This window comes from Myxine glutinosa, chromosome 2 (genome assembly GCF_964187855.1).
Source record: "Myxine glutinosa chromosome 2, kmMyxGlut1.1, whole genome shotgun sequence".
Classification (NCBI taxonomy): Eukaryota; Metazoa; Chordata; class Myxini; order Myxiniformes; family Myxinidae; genus Myxine; species Myxine glutinosa.
This window is the reverse complement of record NC_136262.1, coordinates 221,082,281-221,105,876: the sequence shown is the minus strand read 5'-3', so window position 1 is coordinate 221,105,876 and position 23,596 is coordinate 221,082,281. Positions and strand designations below refer to the sequence as shown.

Here is a 23,596-nt window from a genome sequence, read left to right as displayed (position 1 = left end):
CAGAGCTTTAAACTGGCGATCATTTAAAGCTCGGGCAACAATAAAGTTGACCACTCGAATGACCAGCGACATCACCTCACCAAGCTCCTGGCCACACGTCTGAGTGCAAAGCGCCTCCTGGTGCAGGATGCAATGAAAACTTAGGATGGCTCTCTTTTCATGTTCACGGAGAAGCGCTACAAATCCTTTGTTCTTCCCCAACATACAGGGTGCACCATCAGTACAGACAGAAATAAGTTTATCCATCGGTAGTTTTTTTTCTTTAGCAAACTCCATGAAAGACGTGAATAAATCCTCTCCTCTTGTTGTCCCTTTCATTGGCAAAACAGCCAAGCTTTCCTCACGCAGTGTGTCACCTGCAGCATACCTGGCAATTATACTGCACTGAGATAGATGGCTAACGTCTGTTGACTCATCTAACGCGAGAGAAAAGTATGTCCTGGCGTTTATGTCCTTAATTTGTGTTTCCTCGACTTGATTTGCCATCATGATGCTACGATCGTGCACAGTTCTTGCTGACAGGGGCATGTCTTTTATTCGTTTGATTATCTTGTCTTTATTTGGGAAGTCATCAAACAGTTCATTGGCCACATCAAGCATGAATGTTTTGGCATACTCGCCATCTGTGAATGGCTTTCCATTCCTTACTATTGCCAAAGCACCCGCAAAGCTAGCGGAATTCCCGTCACCTTGCTTGGTCCACACACGTAGTTGCTGCTGACTCGTCTGCACTCTCCGCTGTAGCTCCTCGCATGCCCTTTTCCTGCTGTCCCCCGCTGGATATTTCGATGCAAATGAAGCATGGTGCGTATCGAAGTGCCGCTTTATATTTGACCGTTTCATCGATGCAATTTTATCATTGCATATTAGACATACCGCAGATCCTGCTCTCTCACCAAATGCAAATTCCTCTGTCCAGGCAGCCTGGAATGCACGGTAATCATCGTCTTTTTTTCTTTTCGCCATCTTTTCCGTTACAAGGGTTGAAGTGGATAAACTAGTTGGCTATCTGATAAAATTGATTTCTTCACCTTTACAATGACGCGGACATGCTCGCGAGCCATTGGTTCCCGACCCGACCCACGGGTGACCCGTGACCCGTGAAATTTATCTTCAAAACTAATTTCTGTTTACTTTAAAATGACACAGTATTATTAAGAAATATCACAAGTATTTTAAAATCAGTTCCAAACTGATTTTTTTTTATTTTTATTTTTTTTTTTCAACTCAAAATTGTCTGGGAGCCATATGCCGTCACCGGAAGAGCCATATATGGCTCGCGAGCCATAGGTTCCCGACCGCTGCACTATAGCATCTCACCCAGACTCCCCCACCCGACCATCCTCCGCTGCCCCAGCAAGAAGTTCTCCCTCCATGGGTCAGCTTGCAGGCCACCCAACATCCGGACCAGGGCCAGAGTAGCCTCGTATGGGTCTGGCTTTACGCCATTCTTCCCTCCACGTCTCACAAAACCAGCGGCATCCAACATGAGCATCTAGGCATGAGATTTGTTCAGGACTTTCGGTGGTCTGTTGGAGGCGTGAGCAGCTGCGCATCACCATGGGATTTAGGCCTCAAAGCTGCATGGTTCGGTGATGGTGCACACCGGATTTTTATGTGAAAAAATAACGGCTTTTTTGCGCGCAAAAAAATTATTTTGCTATTTTCGGAGAAAAAAAATATTTCGCCCTTTTTCAGGAAAAAAAAAAAAAATGCCCTTTTTGGTCGAAAATGTCTGTCAACGCTAAAAAAAAATTAGGGAATTTTTCGAAATTTTTAACTGCGATCGAAATTTTAAACTGTGATCGAAATTTTTAGCTGCGATCGATTTCAAAAACAAAACGTTGCGTCCACTTGCGTGCGTTGCGTCCCCAGCGTGTACAGCAGTGAGGCGGTGTACTACAGTGAGAGAGTGTACACAAAGTGTGAACAAGTCTCCTATCAAGATGAGTGCTGCTCTTCGTGACAAGTGGCTGAAGGAATTCAACGCTGGCGGCGATGGGGCCACCTTCAAGTACGTGTCGAGTGACACGGCTTTCTGTCGAGCTTGTGAAAAGACTTTCCGGGCGAAGCAGAAGTCTGAGCTGGCCAAACATGTCCGAGGAGACCGCCACAAGAGCAACTTGGCCTTGAAGAAGAAGAAGAGGACGGTCACGCAAGCCACCATGGAGGACTTTGGTGGCGGAAAGAGGCACAAGTGCGACGTCGTGGCTCAGGAGCTGTGCCAGGCCATGCTGGCCGCTGGCATCCCATGGTCGAAATTGGAAAACCCTGCCCTCCGGTCGTTCCTGGAGAAGCACAAAACTCTCCAGATCCCCGATGAAAGCTGGATTAGAAAGCACTACCTCGACAAGTGCTACGACGAGGCCTTGGCGGGGATCCGTGCCGACCTCGGACAGCAGCCCATCTGGCTGTCCGTCGACGAGACGACCGATTCGGCAGGTCGATATGTGGCCAACATCATCGCGGGACGCTTGTCCAAGGAGGGGTACTTTCGTCCCCACCTCGTCCAGTGCATGTTTCTGGAGAAGACCAACTCCGGGGAGATCGTGCGCGCAGTCAATGACACGCTGTGCAATCTTTGGCCTGATTTCAAGCCGGAGTGCCTCAAGGTCCTCGTCAGCGACGCCGCGGCCTATATGATCAAGGCCGGCCATGCCCTGAAGAAACTCTTCCCGGACTTGCTGCATGTGACTTGCGTTGCCCACGCGCTCCACCATGTCTGCGAGACAGTCCGCGAAATGTTCAAGGACGTCAACGACCTGATTGCCACGACGAAGAAGGTGTTCGTCAAAGCCCCGTCACGTGTTGTCCTTTGGAAGGAGCAGCAGCCCAATCTTTCTCTTCCCCCCGGAGCCCATTCTGACTCGGTGGGGGACGTGGATCGACGCCGCGGTGTTTTACGCCGAGCACTTCGAGGCCGTCAAGGACATTGTGGACCAGCTGAACGATGACGACGCGATGGCAATCCGGAGTGCCAAGGACCTGTTCGGAAAGGCGGACATCAAGCTCAGTTTGGTCTTCTTAAATGCCCACGTGTCGTTCATCCCGAAGATCCTTAAGCAGCTGGAGGAGGCCGGCATGGAGCTGGCCAAGGCCTTCCAGCTCCTTCATCAGGCCAAGGAGGAGCTCGAAAAGATCCGAGGCTGCCGTAAGGAGATCCTGCTCACCAAGTTCAAGGCGGTGCTGCAGCGCAATCCCGACATTGGTGTGCTGAGGACAGTGGCTTTGATCCTGAATGGAGATCAGCACGGATCTGAGGTTGGTGTGCCGGCTGGAGTCAAGCTTGCCGACATCCCCCTCTTGAGGTACTGCCCCATCGTCAGCGTCGACGTGGAAAGGTCCTTCTCCGTCTACATAAACGTCCTCACCGACCGCCGACACCGCCTCACCAAGGAGAACATTACCAAGATAATGATTTCAAACACCTACTTTAACCGTTCCTAAAAGGGTCTTGTCAATTTCTTCTAGTCCTCTACTTATCAAACAATGCGGTTGCAATAAAGGTACCTGAATGTCATTTTTTACCTGTTTACTAGCCCAGAGTGCTTAATGTTGTGCAGGAAAAAGCTTACCATTTTTTGTTCTTTTTTTGACTGATTTCTGAAAAATTTGGTAATAATAAAAATGAATAAAACGGGGGAAAAAAATATTTCGTGATTTTTTCACATAAAAAAAAAAAATTCCGCTTTTCAAAACATAAAAGGCCTATTTTCTTAACATAAAAATCCGTAGTCTAGTGATGAGCCACCTCTCCATGGTTTATCGAGCCTTCTATCTCCAGCCTCGCTGCTTTTCCCACTCTCCAAATCTTCTCCGTCAATGTCCAGGGCTCCAGGCGGTCCATTGGGAGGTTCGATAAATGCATGGGCCTTAAATCCTCAGGCGCCTCACGAGATCCCACATATCCATCCCCCAGTGTGCTTCTCCATTGCTTGCTCTTCACTCGCATAGCTACCAGAGCACCTCCTGCATCTCTCTCCGGTACAAGGATGGTCTGGCAGGCTCGAGCAGTGCAATCGGTAAGAGAGATGTCAAAGCAAGCCACTTGCCACTCAATGCGTGTGTGTGTGTGTGTGTGTGTGTGTGTGTGTGTGTGTGTGTGTGTGTGTGTGTGTGTGTGTGTGTGTGTGTGTGTGTGTGTGTGTGTGTGTGTGTGTGTGTGTGTGTGTGTGTGTGTGTGTGTGTGTGTGTGTGTGTGTGCACGTGCGTGTCCCCGTACTGCTTTTCTGTACTGATATACTGTATCCGATATACTGTGTATACTGTATAAGATACTGCTCTTCTCATTTCTCTATTCTGTACAAGACTTGTATGAACTGTAGTCCTTGGGAAGACTCGTATTAGTAATATTTCGTATTTTTTTGTCGATATGCTGTTGAGAAATGAATTTAGTATACTGTATTTCAAGAAAATGTGGTTGTCATTTCACAAGGTACAAGAGGCGATGCTGATCTTCACAGTGTGACATTACTTGCTACATGGATGCTTGAACATCCATACATGGACGATGATGAAGTAGTCGCCTCAGCATCATCCCCTCCACTATCTTCTGAGCCTATCAGTACCACATCTCCTCCCAAGACTTGGGGTGAGATGATGGATCCTGTGCCTAGCCTTGCAGCCAGTGAAGTGGCCGAGTTGGAAGAGGGATATTCAGAAAGGTGAGTGGCTCAATTTTGTGGAAAATTATGCTATAAACTGCCGCATGACCACAATTATTGCTTTTAATTATGTCGGGTTGTGTGCAGTCATGCTTTGTCTTACATGACTATTGCTTATAAGCAATTTGAAGCTTATCATGGAGATATAATTTATGCTAGTATGCCGTTCCTTGCCACCATCACTGTAATGTAATTATAAGCAGCTAAAGCTGGTCAGGTTGTTTATATCAACCACTCTGGTGGAAGATTCACCCTGCATCTCTCCAAACACGATTGCTTGCATAACATGTAAAATGAGATTGCATTCATAAAATACTTACCCCATGCAGTCAACTCGGTGCAAGCCAACTCTTCTGTTTTAGAAGGGTTTTTTTCTTTGATCCAATATGGCTACCACACCAAGTGAGCTATGACATCATATATTTACATTCTCTATTATAATTGTTGCGTAGATCATACTCAATAAATTTCAAACTGATCAGACTAAGCATTGTCCCTGTCATATTATAACGTCATAATTAAGGCATCAATACTATCAGCATTAACAACACATATTCCACATATGGAGTCAATGAGCCACTTAAATTTTTTTTCCATGGAGCGGTTTCGGAGATATAGAGGGACAACATTTTTCAGTTTTTCAAGATGTCGCCTGTACCTTGTGACCTATGACATAATGAATTATCACAGTGGTTCTTAACCTTTTTAAAGGCGCCGAACCCTAACGAAACCCACCGAACACTCGCGGAACCCCTCAAATTTGACCAAAAAATTAAGAAGAATTGCATCTTAATGCATTTTCTGTTCTTCTTTTCGGGAGGCGATCTGGGAAATGCGTGGTTTTGTTTTGGCAAGGGCCACCCTCAAATCATTTTCGCATGCAAGCCTGCACCTTTTCTTTTTTTTAATGTCCACCAATTTCGAAAACGCATGCTCGCAGAGATACGTTGTAACGAACGGCATGAGGATCTCAAGGGCTATTTTAGCGATGTGAAGATACCCTTCCATTTGGCGGCACCAAAACGTTGAGAGCGTTGTTGTGCCGAAGAGTTGTTGTTGAGTCTGGCTCTGCTGAAGTTCGATGAGGTCGTCGAGGTATTGGTCGTTGACATCTGCCGTTGCAACGTCGAAAGTAAACGGCTGCCGTACCCGTGCTGGGTATTGCTCTTGGTCGGGGAAGTAGCCGACGAATGACTTTCCCAGCTCATCCAAGTGCGTGGCAATCGCTTGCTTCATCTCCCCCGGTACAGCAGTGCCTCCAACTTCAGACTCATCTTCGATCCCGCTCACGCACTCGTCCAGTCGCGAAAAGTTCCCGAAGTTGTCATTCTCTGTTCGCCGCCTCTACAATGGTAACTTCTTTCGGAAAGCGCTCAGCTTTTCTTCAGATTCGATGACATTCACTCCACCGCCCTGCATCTGGCAATTGAGATGATTGAGTGCATCGAAGATGTCAGCCAAGTACGCCAAGGCGAGGATGAACTCTGACTCTTGGAAGTGCGTTGCATGGCAATGCTGGTGTTCTTGCAAAAACAGGGCTAATTCTACACGCAAGGCAAAAACACGGCTCACTACCTTCCCTCGTGATAACCATCGAACGTTACAGTGGTAGAGAAGGACTTCAAATTCAGAGCCGATTTCATTGCACAGCTCTTTGAAGATGCGATGATTCAGAGCACGGCTTCGCACGTAATTCACAGATTCAACGACGATTTTCAGAACATTGGCCAGTTTTGGAGGCAGGGTTTTTGATGCCAGCGCGTGTCTGTGCAGGACGCAGTGCGTGACGATGATGTGTGGTGCATCGGCCTTCACCAGCGCTCCAAAACCGGAGTTGCATCCCAGCATGGCTGGAGCTCTGTCCGAGCAAACTGCAGAAACCATGTTCCACGAGAGGCCGTTGCTTCTGAAGAAGTCGTCCACAATCTTCTTCACGTCAGCTGCCTTCGTCGTCGTTGTTGTTGTGAGAGGCTTGCAGAACAGAAAGTCTTCCTTGATCTCGTCTCTTTTGACATAACGCACAAATAAGATGAGCTGGCTCAAATTCGAAACGTCGGTCTCGTCGAGTTGAAGGCTGAATTTTGTCGGCCTCGCGACTAAATCTGCAACTACCTGGGCGAGGATGTCGTCGCGCTGACGGATTCTGCATCTCATGGTGTCATTTGAGAGTGGAATGAGAGACAACTTGTTTTCAGCAGCTTTTCCCAGCATGATGTTGGCCATCTTCAACGCAGCCGGTTTGATGAGTGTCTCGCCAACGGGGTGCGGTTTGCCCTGCTTTGCGATCAGGTATGCAACTTCATACGATGCGGTGAGGATCGGTTTGTCAATTGGAACGAAGCTGAGAGTGGGCAACGTAGCACTTGCGTCAAATCGGACTCTCTTCAATTTGAATTCATCCAGCGTTGCGTCTTTGTACTGCCCCTCGCTGTGCAGTTTTTTTAAGTGTTCCCGTAGTTTTGCTGGTGCTAGGCTGGAGTTGCTCAACTTGACATTGCAAAGCATGCATTGAGGACGCTGACTTCCGTCCCATTCCGTCAAACACGTGAACCCGTACCGCACGTAATCCTCCGACCACTTCCTTTTTTTTGCTCGATATATTGCAAAAAAAAAAAAAAAAAAGTAACAAACTGATCTTAATTGAGTTGGGGCAAATAATTATATGACAAAAATTAAAAAAGGAACATGCTTAAATATAATCAGTACCCCTCTGAAAACTGAGAAATTTTAACGAAGAAAACATAATTTATAGTTACGATGACGGGATTTATTATCTACTCAACTCTATGTCATCTCAAATCCCATTATAATATTACATAGAAAACTGCGAATTGTTCGTTTTGAATTGCGACCAAAGGAGTTATATCACCTCCACCTAATTTTCTGAGTAATTCAATCATATTTTATAATCACCATCCACTTTTGACTTTAATATAACTCTGAACCCACCCTGCATATCCACAAACATTTCCAACTTACTTTTCAATTCATCAGTAACTCCAAAGTAAGCCGCGACCAATGACGCACGGCACACGGCAAACTAATCGAGGCTATTCACTGGAATTTCCAAACACCTGCGAAGTCCAAAATCCAGTTAGTAAGTAAGCAAGTAAGGACCATCAACAGAATAATTAGCAAGTTGCTCATTGATTCAACTTACTACACTACTACAGTCAGTGTGAAACAACTTATCTTAAACACAGACCAGAGAAACCATGAATGGGATGGGAATACAATTACAAATAACTTTTCCATTCGTTCGTAACATACATAGCAAAATAATAATAATATTAATAATAAGCGTAATTACACATAGATTCAAAATTGATACAAAACTTTAAAAATATATATATAAAAAATTGCAATGCGCTTCGCAGGACCTCCGCCGAACCCCTGAAACTGGCTCACTGAATCCCTGGGGTTCGGTCGAACCCAGGTTAAGAACCACGGAATTATCATATCAGGCAGAGGCGCTCCTATGGTGAAAATTTTGTGTCCATCGGACTAACAGCTATAGATTTTTTTTTTTTTTCATACTGATCGGATCAAGCATTGTACTTGCCAAATTATGACATCATCATTAACGTATCTTATTCCCCATGGGGAGTACGTGACAATGATCCATGTTTCCATTTTTCCATTGAGTGGTTTCGGAGATATGGATGTGCAACGTTTTTACAAGATGGCGTGTGTACCACGTGACCAATTACATCATAATTATGAATAAAAACTTGAGAGGCGGAGGCGCACCTATGGTGAAAAATTTGTGTCAATCGGACCAACGCTTGCCGAGAAAATGAATTTTTAAAATGCAGACATGCACGTACGTACACCGCACGTACGCACTCAACTGGGCGCTTAACCCTGCTTTTTACTTCGCGCGAGCGCAAGATAATTATCTCTCACATAACACATGGTGTTAGGTCATCAAAATTTTGCATGCAGCACGTGGCTGCTGGGTTGCATCATCACTGGGGGGTGTGGTTTTACTGCCGATACAGTGCCCACTGTAGTTTCGAGCAAGAGTTTGTGATTTGTTCACGGTGCCGGTGATAGCTCAGTTACTCTTTCACTAACTAATGTCTGAAGACGGAACACCCAGTTTAATATCCATCCGATGGACGTCATGCTAATTGATGAATCGCCATACCTGCAAAACACCAAGACGGCAATTTATATTTCGCCCAGACTAGACAGTTCAGAGGCAAGTATGTATACCTCTAGGCTATCCTGCCAAGTCATACGGTTTTTGAGTGAACTGTCCATTTAAATTACAATAAAGGTGCTGATTTTTAGATTTCAATTCATTTTCTCTTCTTTCAAAATTATTTTTAGATTTAAAAATGGTTTAGCAGTCATATTGGATTGAAAAAAAAACCTTTAAAAACATCCTCCTTTAAAACCATTCAACCAATCAATATGAAACTTTAAAGATAGGATCAACTACCCATGAGGAAAATTTATTGAAAGTTATGACGTCCTCAGTCACGTGGTTTGGCAGCCATATTACCTGGAAGCCTATCATCACTGCTCGCAGTTGTAGTATTTTTTGCTACCATGATAACTCGTGAACCACTGGGGATTTCAACCAAACCTGAACAATTATGCACTAAGAAAAAGACGGTCCACTGACATTTTGGGTTCAAAAGGTCTGAGGTCATATGACCTTTAACTTAAAATATTTGTGACCACTGTGGCTTGTGAATCACTTCAGGGATTACAACCAAACTTGGCACAAGTATAGAATGTAATATATAGTTTAAGTGAATCGATTTTGGGTTGAAAATGTCAAAGGTTTCAGGTAATGCGCCTTTTAATTGAAAATATCTGTTGTTATGATAACTTGTGAAGCACTGAAGAGATTTCAATTAAACTTGGCAAAACTGTGGACTGAAATACAAAGATGAACCAATTCCATTTTGGGTTCAAAAGGTGAAAGGTCAACGGTCACGTTCCTTTTTGAAAATCATTTTCTCAGACCTTAACTCGAGTTCGAACTTAGAAGCATTTGATGTTGTCTCTTCTACTTTCTTTTCTTTCTTTTCTCTCTCATGCTCTCATCTGGCCTTTACTGTTTCATGTGACCATTAATTAAAATCAAACCTAAGAGTTGGTTGACATGTGACGTGGGTGAGGGCATATCCATCAACCGATCACGTCCAATTATATTTTCTAGTTTATTTGCATTTTTTATTTGACTCCAATAATAGCTGATATTACTTCATTTAAACAATTTGACATTTATTTGTTAAAATATTTAGCTGTGGATGTTTTGTTTAAACGCTTCTTTTTGCAGTCCTTTTGACCAGGTGGGGCGTGCTAGTCTGCTTGGAATCCCACTTACTCGTGTGAGGCCTCCACCTGCCCGAAGACACCGTTTAAATCTTGCTGCACGAACTATTCTTGCACGTGCGGGTATGGCCCATTAGTTTTTCCCTTGAGAAATGTACAATGTGCTTGACATCTCAGAGTTAACTACGCAACCTAACATTTGCATGTACATTTTCCGTCTTTACATCTCGGTTTGATATCCAGAAAGTGTTGGTATTTTTACAGACTAGCAAAGCAGAAGTACACTATACCTCGTAAGGGAGAAACAGAAAATAAATCAAAAGGGTACCAATTTTACACTATTACATACCTGATTTGGTGGTGGTTAGAACACACTCATAATTGAGTGTGACTTTTGAGGTATTACCCTACTTATTCAAATTTGCTAACCACAAGGCAACCGGTTCTTCTTTCTCCAATGGCAAGACCATGACAACATTATCATGTTTCCACTGAAGTTTTTCTGAATATTGGCTATTTCAACATAAGAAATTATATTCTATGATCATTATCTATTCGATAATAAATTAGCATCATACTACAATATGCAATTTGGTGTCCCTGTCTGTCTGTCTGTCTGTTAGTCTTACTACGATACATTTGGTCATTTATCAAACCTCAAAAACCACCATGGGTACTAGGGATCACACAACGGAGGTTGTAGCATCTTAATTTGCCCCTCTTCCCAATTGGGGTTTCCGCCTTGGACGAAGTCAGTGTTTATCTGCAGCAATTTCATCAATTTCCTCTTTACTTTCTGCCAACGTTGTATCATCAGCATACATTAGGTTGTTGATACATCATCCTCCAATCCTGACTCCAGCCTCTGTCAAGTTAGAGTTTTCGTCAAGTCAATTATGTCTGATGATAATGGCAAAATGATAATATTAATAACAAGTACAGATAAATTCAAAGTACACCAACCCATGCCAAATAAATAAATATCCTCCAGCGCAGCATTGCCGAGGTGCCTTTGGCGCCTGGCAATACCGCCGTGCAGCTCATAGAGACTGTTTTGTGTGGGAGAGGTGTCCAATAATTGATTGGTCAATTGCAAAATTAAAATCAATAAATGATGTTGATAAAATATTTTCTTAATCAATTGGCTAATAGCATACCTAAACCACCAGTGCTTCATCCGAAGCTGTAACGTTTTGAAAATTAATTCAATGTCATCAATCGAAAAATTAAATAATGAAATGATTAATTATTAAATAATTAAACGATTAATTGATTAATCAATAAATCAAAAATATTCTTTATAGCCACATTACTTGGTCACTGTCTTGTCCAAATATCAGGTTCCTAGCCCAAAAGGTGCCTGAGATATTGCCCAGATGAGAAAGGAAATAAATAAATGATTAACAATGAAAATAAATAAATAATAATCATAAATAATTAATCAATTGGCAAATAGAATACCTAAACCACCGTTTCATCCAAATCTGTTACTTTAAAAAAAATTAATTAACTACGTCATGAATCGAATGATTAAATATAATTAATCAGTTAATTGATTAATCAATAAATCAAAAATAGCCCTTACAGCCAAATCACTTTGTCATTGTTATGTTCAAATATCAGCTTCTTAGCTCAAAAGGTGCCTGAGATAATGCCCAGAAGAGAAAGGAAATGCACAAGTACTTAATTAATCGCTAATAATTAAATAACTCATCAATGAATTGATTAATCAAAAAACAAAAAATACTGTTTTTTGGCAAAGCACTTGCTCACTAGTATGCCAAAATTCAGCTTGCTAGCTCAGAGGATGGCTGAGATATCACCTGGACAAACAAACAAACAAGAAAACAAGTACAGATACATTCAAAGTACACCTCCCCCATGCCAAATAAATAAATATCCTCCAGCGCGGCATTGCCAGGGTGCCTTTGGTGCCCAGCATTACTGTCATGCAGTGCATCGAGACTGTATTGGGAGGGAGAATGAATGAATAATTGGGAGGGAGAGGTGTACAATAATTGATTGATTAATTGCATAATTAAAATCAATAAATAGTGATTATAAAATATTTTCCTCATCAATTGACTAATATACATAACCACCAGTGCTTCATGCGAAACTGTAAGTTTTTGAAAATTATTTAAACAAGTAATTCATCGAAAAAATTAAATAATTAATTGATTAATCAATATATAATTGATCGATTGATTGATTAATCAATAAATCAATCAATATATAATTGATCGATTGATTGATTAATCAATAAATCAAAAATATCCTTTATAGCCACATCACTCGATCACTGTCGTGTACAAATATTAGCTTCATTGCTCAAAAGGTGCCTGAGATATTGTCCAGATGAGAAAGAAAATAAATAAATGATTAATGATGTAAATAAATAAATAATAATCATAAAATAATTAAATAATTAATCAATTGGCTAACAATACCTAAACCACCACCGTTTCATCCGAATCTGTATGAAATTGAATGATGAAAAGGATGAAATTTCATCCGAATTAAGTCATTAATCGCATAATTAATCGATTAATTGATTAATCAATAAATCAAAAATAGCCTTTACAGCCAAATGACTTGGTCATTGTCATGTCCAAATATCAGCTTCCTCGCTCAAAAGGTGCCTGAGATATTGCCCAGATAAGAGAGGAAATAAATAATTACTTAATCGATAATAATTAAATAACTCGTCAATTAATTGATTAATCAAAAAACAAAAAATACCGTTTTGCCAAAGCACTTGCTCACTATTGTGCCCAAATTTCAGCTTCCTAGCTCAAGGTATGGCTGAGATATCGCCTGGACAAACAAACAAACAAACAATCAAACAAACAAACAATCAAACAAACAAACAAATAGAATGCCACTCAGTAGAGCACATACTCCCGCCGTGGGTCAAGTTGGAATAATACGTTTTGTTTAACATCCCCTCTCCCCAAAACAATAAATGAAAAAGAAAGTAGGCCCTTACTGTCAGATAATTAATTTTGATATATCTCGGAATTGGAGGAGAAAAACATAATTTAAGAATAAGAATAAAAGCTTTAATGCAGTAAAACAGAAAAAATCTTTCCCAAAAAAATTCCCCAAAAAATTCCTGGATCCGAATAATATCCTGAGCTTCACCAAAAACTAATCAATTCTTCCTTATCCCAATGGCAATCATCCCACCAACTTTCATCCAAATCCGGTCAGAACTTTTCCAGATATCTTGTTCACAAACACACGAACACATGAACATACGAACACACACACACACACACACACACACACACACACACACACACACGGACGGACACGATTGAATGCATTACTCCCTGGCGGGAGTAATAAACCTGAAAATCGCAGAGCCAGAACCAGAATTATTTATTTGGTCTGGGAAACCCATGCGAGGTTTCTTCTTCTTCAGCCTCTCACAACCCTGGGTGAATATGTGATCTTTTAAAAAAAAATTCGAATTTTGCCAAATCTGTTTTATTCGTTTGTTAATATACCTCAGCCATTGACAAATCTGGAATTATAATTTTATTTGAGGTTCAAATTAACCCGGGACATTGTGTCAAACGATGCCTGCAAGTCTGTACATGTGATAAATAAATTAATCGTCCACAGTCAAAGACGCTTCTTCTTCACGCAATAACAACTTCCAGCTTCCAGACCGTACATCTAATCATCTTCAAATTTTGCACAATTGTTACTCTTCATGACTTCGACTACAGTATGAAGTTTCACGTCGATCAATGAAGTGGTTCAAGAGATATAAATGTTTTTATTATTTGCGTTTAATTAACGATATCTGCCAAACCACATGACCTATCGCAAATTCCAAAAGGGCATTTTAGTAGACTGATATGCTGAACAGATTTGTGAAGTTTCCCCTCGATTGGATCACAAATGAGGGAGGAGCTAGGTTTTAAATGTTTGTGCTTAAAAACGTCATAACTCTGAAACCATGTGATGCATGACGTCATGCTCGCTGACTTTTTTGTTCGTCATGGGTATGCGATTCTGCCTGCAAAGTTTGGCCTCGATCTGTTCATGCATTTTGGAGAAAATTGGATTTTAGTGTTTTTCACTCAACAATATGGCGGCCGAACCACGTGACCTGTGACGTCATAATTACCAATAAAATATTCTGCAGACCGAGTCCCTCCTATGGTAAAAATTTGCTCTCAATCGGTCCAATTATTGCAGAGAAAATGGTTTTTAAAGGAAAACAGAAAAAGAAATTCCCCAAAAAACTTCCTGGATCCGGAATAATTTCCTGAGCTTCACCAAAAACTAATCAATTCTTCCTTATCCCAAGTGCAGTCATCCCACCAACTTTCATCCAAATCCGTTCAGAACTTTTCCAGATATTTGTTCACACACGAACACACACACGCACACACACACACACACACACGCACACACACACACCACACACACACACACACACACACACACACACACACACACACACACACACACACACACACACATCTATCCATGGAAATCTCCACGCATGGCTGGCGGACTTCCTCTCTGGTCGTAGTCAACGTGTGGCCCTGAATGGGTTTCTCTCATCTCCTCTTCCTGTTCAGGCTGGAGTTCCCCAAGGTCGAGTTCTGGGCCCTGTGCTTTTTCTGGTCTTCATCAATGATCTCTCTGACTCTCTTGAAAATCCTCTCTATCTCTTTGCTGACGACTCTACTCTCTGTCGCTCCATTCCTCATCCCTCAGATCGGCAGTCTGCAGCCTCCTCACTCTCTGCAGACCTGGACAAAATCACAGACTGGGCAAACAAATGGAACATGTCTTTCAATCCTGATAAATCTCACACTCTTACGATGTCTCTCCGAAAAGACCGACTGGACAACCCTCCCATCCACTTTCTGAATAATCCTCTCCAAGAAGTGCTGTCACTCAAGCTTTTGGGTCTCACTATTTGCCATGATCTTTCCTGGGAAAACCACATTTCAAATCTGGCCTCCAAAGCCAGTCGCCGACTTGGCATCCTCCGTCGTGCGAAGTCCTTCCTTGGCACACCTGAGCTCCTCACCACATACAAGGCTTTCATCCGCAGCTCTATGGAATACTGCTCTCCCCTCTGGTCTGGTGCTCCTGCCTCACACCTAGCTCGTCTTCACGCTGTTGAAACCAAAGCGTTCAGAATCATTGGAATCTCCCGCGATGAAGCTAACTCCAAGGGCCTTTCACTCACTCACCGCAGGCAGGTTGGTGGTCTTTCCGTCTTCTACCGACTCCTCTCTGGCCTTGCCCCCCCCAGCTCTCTCTGGGCTCTGTCCCCCAAATATTCCTACAGGTCGCACAAGATCTGCCTGCAACCCTCTTATGGTTAAAGTGCCAAAATCAAGACTTTCTGCTCACCTTCACTCCTTCATTCCTCTTTTCTCCCGCCTCTGGAACAAACTCCCTCACTCTCTTCAATCCCACTCCACCCTCCAGGTCTTGAAAACAGCTGTTCACCACCATCTCTTATCCTCCCCCATCCAAAACCTTGATCTTTTCTACCCCCGCTAATTTCGGTCCCCTTGTGTTTTATACCTCTCCCCCCCCCCCTTCCCACGCCTCCTCCCCCCAAGCCCTCTCCCTCCCACACTTCTCCCTGCTCTCAAATGTTGTGGTTGTGTGCTTCCCCTTCTCTCCCCATCTTGTCTTCCGCTCCCTCTTTTTATATATTTTGTTTGTCTGGTTGATTTGTTTGTGAAATAAATGTTAGCTCTTTCACGAGCCTCGATTCAGTATACAAAAAAAAGAAAAAAGAAATACACACACGCACACACACACACACACACACACACACACACACACACACACACACACACACACACACACACACACGGACACGATCGAATGCATTACTCCCTGGCGGGAGTAACCAGAGTGAAAACTGAGTTCTCCCTTTCAGCACTCGTCATTTCCGGGCCCTCTTCGGTGCCCAGCCATGACGTCATGTTGCACCTGGAGATGGCATAGGAAAGGAGCGGTGTGCAATAATATTAATATGGGGACTGGCAGGATGGCCTTGAGGAATGTACACTCACCTCAAAGCTGTCTAGCCTGGGTTTGAATCCTGACCCAGCTATAAACAGTCATCCCATCCCCTTGTTACACAACAGGGTGAGTCATCAATATATGTGCTGTCCCTCGGATGGACGTTCAACTGGGCATCCCTTTTGCCAGCATTAGTTGTTGGATGTTAAATATCCCCAAGGTGTCCTCCGCAAAGAGACAAAAGAGACTTCCTGGACAAATTACAAATTGCTGCCCTAGTTGTAAATTTATTTGACTGAGGTCGAATGCCAGAACTGGCCAGCTGGTCCTTGAAAAATTTGGGCCAGGTTTCCCCCGGTCAACCCCACAAGAATGTGGGAATAATTTTGGCCTTTAAAGAATAGCAATGCTAATAATAATATTAACACACCTCTGTCCGCACGGTGCGCACATACACGCGATCCTAACCTTCCCCCCACCCCTGCTTGCTCCTGAGGGGAGCGGGTGTTTCTCGTCGCGTAAAAACAAAATGATACTGCAGGTCATTAATTTAAATGACGATGGCAAAGGTAAGCCTTTATTGTAAGGCAGTTGCAGGAGAAGTACATGGAGAAGAGGAAGAAGTTGTTTCTTGGGTTTGTTGATCTTGAGAAAGCATTCGATAGGGTTCCACGCGAAGTAGTGACATGGGCATTGAGGAAGTTAGGAGTGGAGGAATGGTTGATCAGAGTGGTGATGGCAATGTACGAAAGAGCACGCACAGCTGTAAGGACGAAGGACGGGAACAGTGGTGAGTTTGAGGTGAAGGTGGGAGTGCATCAGGGGTCGGTACTAAGTCCACTACTATTTGTAGCTGTGATGGAGGTGCTGGCTCGGAACGTAAAGAAGGGTTTACCTTGGGAGTTGTATGCAGATGATCTGGTGTTGATTGCAGAAAGTATGGATGGACTGAAGGAGAAGATGAACAAATGGAAGGAATGTATGGAGACAAAAGGTCTGAAGGTGAATATCGGAAAGACGAAGGTGATGGCAAGTGGAAAAGCATGTGGTGAGGTGGAAAGAACTGGGAAGTGGCCGTGTGCTGTGTGCAGGAAGGCTGTCGGAGTGAACTCCATTCAATGTACAATGTGCGCTGAGTTGGGTTCATCAAAAATGTAGTGGTTTGAGAGGGTCATTAACCAGTGTGGCAGCTACATTCAAGTGTAAGGTGTGCACAGAGGGAGCTGCAGATAGAGGAAATGTTGAGTTGGATCTTGGAGACAGCGTGAAGCTGGAAGGTGTGAAAACATTTTGCTACCTAGGAGAAATGCTGAATGGAGAAGGTGGATCAGATTCGGCAACGGTTGCTGGAGTGAGATGTGCATGGAAGAAGTTTTGGTAACTGAGTGGCGTGCTGACGAGGAGGGGAGTGTCGTTGAAGCTGAAGGGAAAGGTGTATGCTGCATGTGTGAGAACTGTTGTGATTTATGGGAGCGAGACATGGGTAATGAACATAGAGCAGCAACGAAGGCTGGAAAGGGTGGAAATGCGAATGGTTCGGTGGATGTGTGGAGTATCGTTGAGATAGAGGAAGACAAATGATTAATTGCGAAAGATGATGGGAATAGAGCCTGTGATGGATGCTGTGAAGAGAAACAGGTTGAGATGGTTTGGTCATGTGTTGAGGAAGGATGAAAGTGACTGGTTGAGAAGAGTGATGGAAATGAATGTAGAAGGGAGTTGAGGACATGGAAGACCGAGAAAGACTTGGCTAAAGATGGTGGAAGAAGAAATGCGGGGAAGGGGGTTAACAAGGGGAGATGCAGAAAATAGGGCAAAATGGAGAAGATTGTCATGGGGACCGCAAGGCTAACCCCCGCTCTCGCAGGGAAAATGGCCTTAAAATGCCTGTTGTGTTGTTGATGGCAAAGGATGAGAACACCAGGCAATATTGAAGTGATAGAGAAGTGTGGCCTTAGCAGATCCAATTATATAATTGTTTGACATTGCCAAATCCTCAACAAACAGAAAAAAATATTCAATACCAATGGAGGATTTTTTGAAAGAAAGAAAGAAAAAAAGAAGAAGAAGCGTTACCTCATGTCTGTCATCCAAATTGTTATACCATTGCCAAGTCAGAAGTTGTAACATATCCAATGTAGAGTGACACTAATTAAACCCGATATGATGATGCTGTGGGGTTAAGTGAGTCAAACAAGAAATGAGACATGATACTGAATGCAATAGTGGATTTCAAAAACCTGGGAAAATAGTCATGGGAAAATATATACACAATGATAATTTATATTATCAGTTTTTTGTGAATAAACATTTGCCACTTTTCACTGGGACGGCATATGTATCCAAGAGGAAATATTAAAAGCAAAGATTTAAATTAAGCCAGGTGATTTGAGCAAACTATAATATTGACATCAGTGTGTGTGTCCCATTTGCAGGCATGTACCGGTCCACACAAGGCACGCATGCAGACAGTGTGGGCAACGACAATGGAGCTGGCCAGGGAACAGTAAATAGTGGAGTAGAAGGAGAGGTCGGAGGTGAAGGGAGTGGAAGGGGAGGTTCAGGAGGTGTTGGAGGAGGAGGTGGAGGTTCGACTGCTGATCGAGGTGGAGCCGGCAGTGTGTTAAACGATGCGAGTGCAACCCAGCGGGGAGACCCTCGTGCTCTCTACGACATGATTGTGGATGAAGAACTCGATCTGAGCCTTGATGAGGAAACTATAGAAGACATGTTTGGGCAGGAACTGGCCAGTGAGAGTGAGCTCCTGGGCATGTGGTTCCCGGAGGTACTGGATTGGCCAACATGGGTGTGTGCTTGCAGTGTTTGACTGCTTTTTGCTTCTAATTTCCTTGCACTAGGTACCAACTTAACCGTATTGGCCTGTGAATGACCATGGTGATTTTTAAGTTCTCCTTTTTTCACATCACGTCAAACCTTCAGACTTCTAATATTCAAACCTCCTCTCAAACCTCCTCTTGCTTTGCCTTTTGAATGTAGTAGTCTTTTTTTATTATTAACAACTAGCAAAGGTGCCCGGCATTGCCAGGCAATGCATTATCACTTAGTGATGGGAATATTCAGAGAAGGGGGGTGGAGGAGGAGGGAGAGAGAGGAGAGGAGAGGGAGTGGAGAGGGAGTGGAGAGGGAGCGGTGGAGGGAGGGGGAGTGGGCGAACATACCCCGGCCTGTGCTCCTTCGGCACCATTATTAAGCCGACACACGATGAGGCAGGCACTGCAGGTTTCTCTCAAAATAACGCACATCGCTCGCAAATTACACCCATCGCTTTGCTGAATACATGGAGAAGGACGGATCTTCTTCATTTTCTTTTTAAGTTTTATGGTGTTTTCAAAGCCGCGAGGTTCTACTATATACGAATTAGTTCTATATATTAGTTCTACGAATTAGTTCTACGAAAAGCCGCAAAGTTCTATATATAATTATACGCCATGCGCCCAGACATAACAGCGGTGAACGAAGGAGCCTTTTGGTAATCTAAAGGATGAGTCATAAGTCTCAGGACACGGTTTTAGCTGGTTATATAAGATTTGTTCATGCCATCTACCAGGGTGAGCCATAAGCCAGAACATCGCATGGCATCTGTTGATGAACTGAAACAACTGATTCAGGAAGCACTTGGCACCATAATACATAGTATTTTGTGTTGGTTTTCACACCACATGTGGAGAAACATTATCTTGTGCCGTGACACACACACACACGCCGTGACAGTGGCGGACATCATTGTGATGCACTTGATGTCTAAGGAGGTACAGTATTGTATAAATTGTTGTATTACCGTAAAATGTTGTTATTATTACTCCTGTTATTAAGTATTACTGCTTTTACTATAATATGTTATTACTCCTGGGGCTTTTGGCTTGCCCTGGTAGATGGTATAAACAAATCTTGGAAAACAGATAAAACCGTGACCAGGGTTGTATGACACCTTTTATAGCTGAGTTTCTCAGTAACACTTTCTGATTTTGAAGAATAATTATCAGTTGCCAAGTTTCTCTGTAATGCTTTCCGAGATTGAAGAAGAATAAGAATGATCAGAAGCAGAGTTTCTCCGTAATGTTTTCCAAGTTTGAAGAAAATGTTTATTGGTGAGTTTGAAGAAGAAGATGTATTTTGTCAAAACGCAGGGAAAACTGAAATGAATTTTATTTGCCTCTTGAAAACACAACCTATCCTAAGGCGGTGTGAATTAAGACCACAGTGCAGAAGGAGGAGAACAGCTTTGCTTACATAATTGCACTTGGTTATAAGAATCGCTAATGCTGTTAAATTTTTCAGATTTCACTTTAGATTTTGATGTTTATTTCGCGTATGGGATCCGATCCTCAAATCTGAATCCAGATTTTGATTACATGCTTTAATTAGTCCATGAGAGTAGATAGTGTTTCCAAGCCAAGGCACGTATTCAATAAACCGAAACAAAATGGCAGCTTAAGAATCCAGCGATGTCACAGAAGGCTGACCAAGATGGTTGATTTCCATTTTGGTAAGGCTTATTTTGTTGTTTTTTTTGTTATGTGTACCCCATTAATCATATTCAAAAAGGGTGTTTTATCACACCCAAACACTCAGTTTTCATTCATGCCCTACCTTGGAGCATACTAAGCTTGGGGCTAATAAGTTTCATGGTTTTGGAGTTATTGAAGTGAGGCACACACACTGACACACATGCATGCGCACACACACACACACACACACACACACACTGAGACACACACACACACTGAGACACACACACATGCACTGACACACACATTGACGCAAACACAAACACACACACACACACACACACACACACACACACACACTCGGTGGAGAGCATACATTCGGCAGGCTGAACAGTTTAAGTTTTGTATCCCACTTATAGGCCAGATCTGGATTTGGACCTGAACCAAAATCTAATTGGCTTGTTATTGGCACCTAATCAACTCATCCTCCAAGTTTCGTCACAGGTTGTCCACAACTTTTTTAAATATCATGCGATATATTGTTTTTGGCCCTATCACTCACTCAATGGTGAAGAATCACTTGCACAAATTAAAAAAAATACTCGTATATGGATCCATATTCGGATCTTCACGAAAATTGAATAAATCCTTCCTTGTCACACACACACAACCTGTCCATCTAGTTTCGCCAGAATCCACCCTTAACTTTTTGAAATATTGTGCTATATTTTGTGCTACATACAGTGCCTTCAGAAAGTATTCACAAAGAGTTAAATTTTTGTCAATTTTCAATCAGACCACGCAATAGTTTGCCTCATGCTCTGAGTATTTCACGTTCCTTTTTGCAAACTCCAGGCATGCTGTCATGTGTCTTTTTCTCAGGAGTGGCTTCCGTCTGGTCACTCCCATCAAGCCTCGATTTGTGAAGTGCTGCAGCGACGATTGTCCTTCCGGCAGGTTCTCCAATCTTGGCCAAGGAACTCTAGTTCTGTTAACGTGGTCATTGGGGTCTTGGTCACCACCATGACCAAGGCCTTTCTTGCCTGGTTACTCAGTTTGGTCGGATGGTCAGCTCTAGGAAGAGTCTGGGAAGTTCCATATTCTTTCCATTTATTAATGAGGGAGCTAGCTCACTGTGCACTTGGGAACTTTCAACACTAGAAATTGTTTTATACCCTTCCTCAGATCTATGCCTCCTCACAATTCTATCTCGGAGTTCTATGGACAGACTTCATGGTAGAGTTTCTGCTCTGACATGCACTGCCAACTGTGGGACTTGTATACAGTAAGGTGTGTCTCTTTCTAAATCATGTCCAATCAATTGAATTGTGCACAGGTGGACTCCAATCAAGTAGTGGAGTCTTCTCAAGGGTGATCAAAGGAGATTGGATGCACATGAGCTCAATTTGGAGTGTCATAGCATACTTATTCACTCGACATTTCAGCTTTTCATTTTTAATTATTTTGTAAAATCTCGAGAGAAAAAAATTCCACTTTGACATTACTACGGGTATTTATTACGTGTAGATCAGTGACAAAAAAGAAAAATCTCAATTTAATCCATTTTCAACTCAGGCTGTAACACAATAAAATGTGAAAAATGTCAAGTGGTGTGAATACTTTCTGAAGGCACTGTATATAACCTCTCACATGGGCAGCTGTGTGAAGAGGTGTATAAATATGAACGTGAATGGAAGCAGAGCTTGAGGCCATCCGAGGAAAACATGGGATGAGTTTCTAAGATATGATCTCACAGAGTTAAAGGCCTAACAAGAGGGCTAACAAGGGATTATGCAGCCTGGAAAGAAGCCATTAGGTGAATCGTGGCAAGCATGGAAATGGCCGTAAAACGATGATGATGATGTCGGTTTTAGCCCTATCACTCGATGGTAAAGAATTACTTTCTCTAATCCGGATCTGTATTTGAATGTTTACCAAAATTGAATCTTTCTTCCTCGTCACACAACTAACCTATCCACCAAGTATCGTTCGAATTTGTTCACAACTTTTTGAAATATCCTGGTCACAAACAGACAGTCAGGGATGAAAACATAACATCCATCCACTTTGGGTGATGGAGGTAATAACCGTTCCTTCCATGCAATGAGGAGTATAGTGCTGCTGGGGCAGTTTTATTGAACGGAGAGTACAATCCTTGACGGATCACCACTCCAACTCAGGATAGACAGTGTCAATGTTGTTAATTAATCAAAAGCAACAAAATTGAGCAAGTCATCTATCCTGGCGTGTGATTGGAGAAAAACATGCAACACTCACTGAAAATAAATTTACACAACCTGAATTTTCTCATTTGGTATTTATTTATTACTTGAATATTTTTTAATGGCATGACCGTTTTGAGTTTTAAGTGATTTACCTGACTGTGCACACTAACAATGCACCGTGTTTTCAACTAATCAACCTGATTGTTTAATTTTTTTTTAAACATAATTCTTATGCAAGTTGTGTTGTCTCATCCATGTTGGGTTTCAGCACGTGCGTGAGATGGATGAGCCAGAAGAGGTGGTTTGTGAGCTTTGTGACATGGCGACACGAAATTTTAACCAGCATATGCGCCGTCACCACACGGGTTGTGGAGGCAGCTCAGAGCGGCAGGGTTACCGCAGCAATGGCTCATACGTCGATGGCTGGTTTGGTGGCGATTGTGGAACAGGGAACCCATACTATTTGCTGTGCAGCAGATGTCGCACCAAGTACTTGGCTTTAAAGAATAAATGGCTCCCCTCAGTTACCAGGTATGCATAGGAAGCATTTCTCTCAGTTATTGTATTTACACTTTCGTAAAACCTGTAATTAAGCCTCTCCCCTATAGGATATTGGGAGGTTGAAGGGTTTGTTTCCCCAATTAGTGTCCCCGATTTTAATGGTACCTCAGAGTTTATTGGACCCCTCGGAGAATGAAACCACCACTTGAAATGAAGTTGTTTTTTCCCCCTTCCTTTTTTTTCTGCCAATATCCGAGCTGTATCTGATAGCCGGCTCGGACTTTCCGAATGAAATTTGCATCATTAATGGGAATAAAAAGTATGTGGGTTGACCTTTTTGACCTTGACCTAATTTTAAGGTCATGACCTAATTACAGAAAAATATTGCATTTTTCACCTTAACTGAACTAATTTTCTCCGATCGGGACGA

The 23,596-nt window shown here is 42.7% G+C and overlaps 1 protein-coding gene across 1 annotated transcript in view; it reads left to right on the top strand.

Annotated features, from left to right (window-relative positions):
• Positions 1-23,596, top strand: part of LOC137422161 (putative E3 ubiquitin-protein ligase HERC1) — a 443,323-nt gene that overhangs the window by 235,783 nt on the left and 183,944 nt on the right. The window contains 4 exon segments of the mRNA XM_078772274.1: positions 4,436-4,664; positions 9,961-10,079; positions 18,407-18,756; positions 22,934-23,196. Coding sequence (XP_078628400.1) covers positions 4,436-4,664; positions 9,961-10,079; positions 18,407-18,756; positions 22,934-23,196 — 961 coding nt within the window.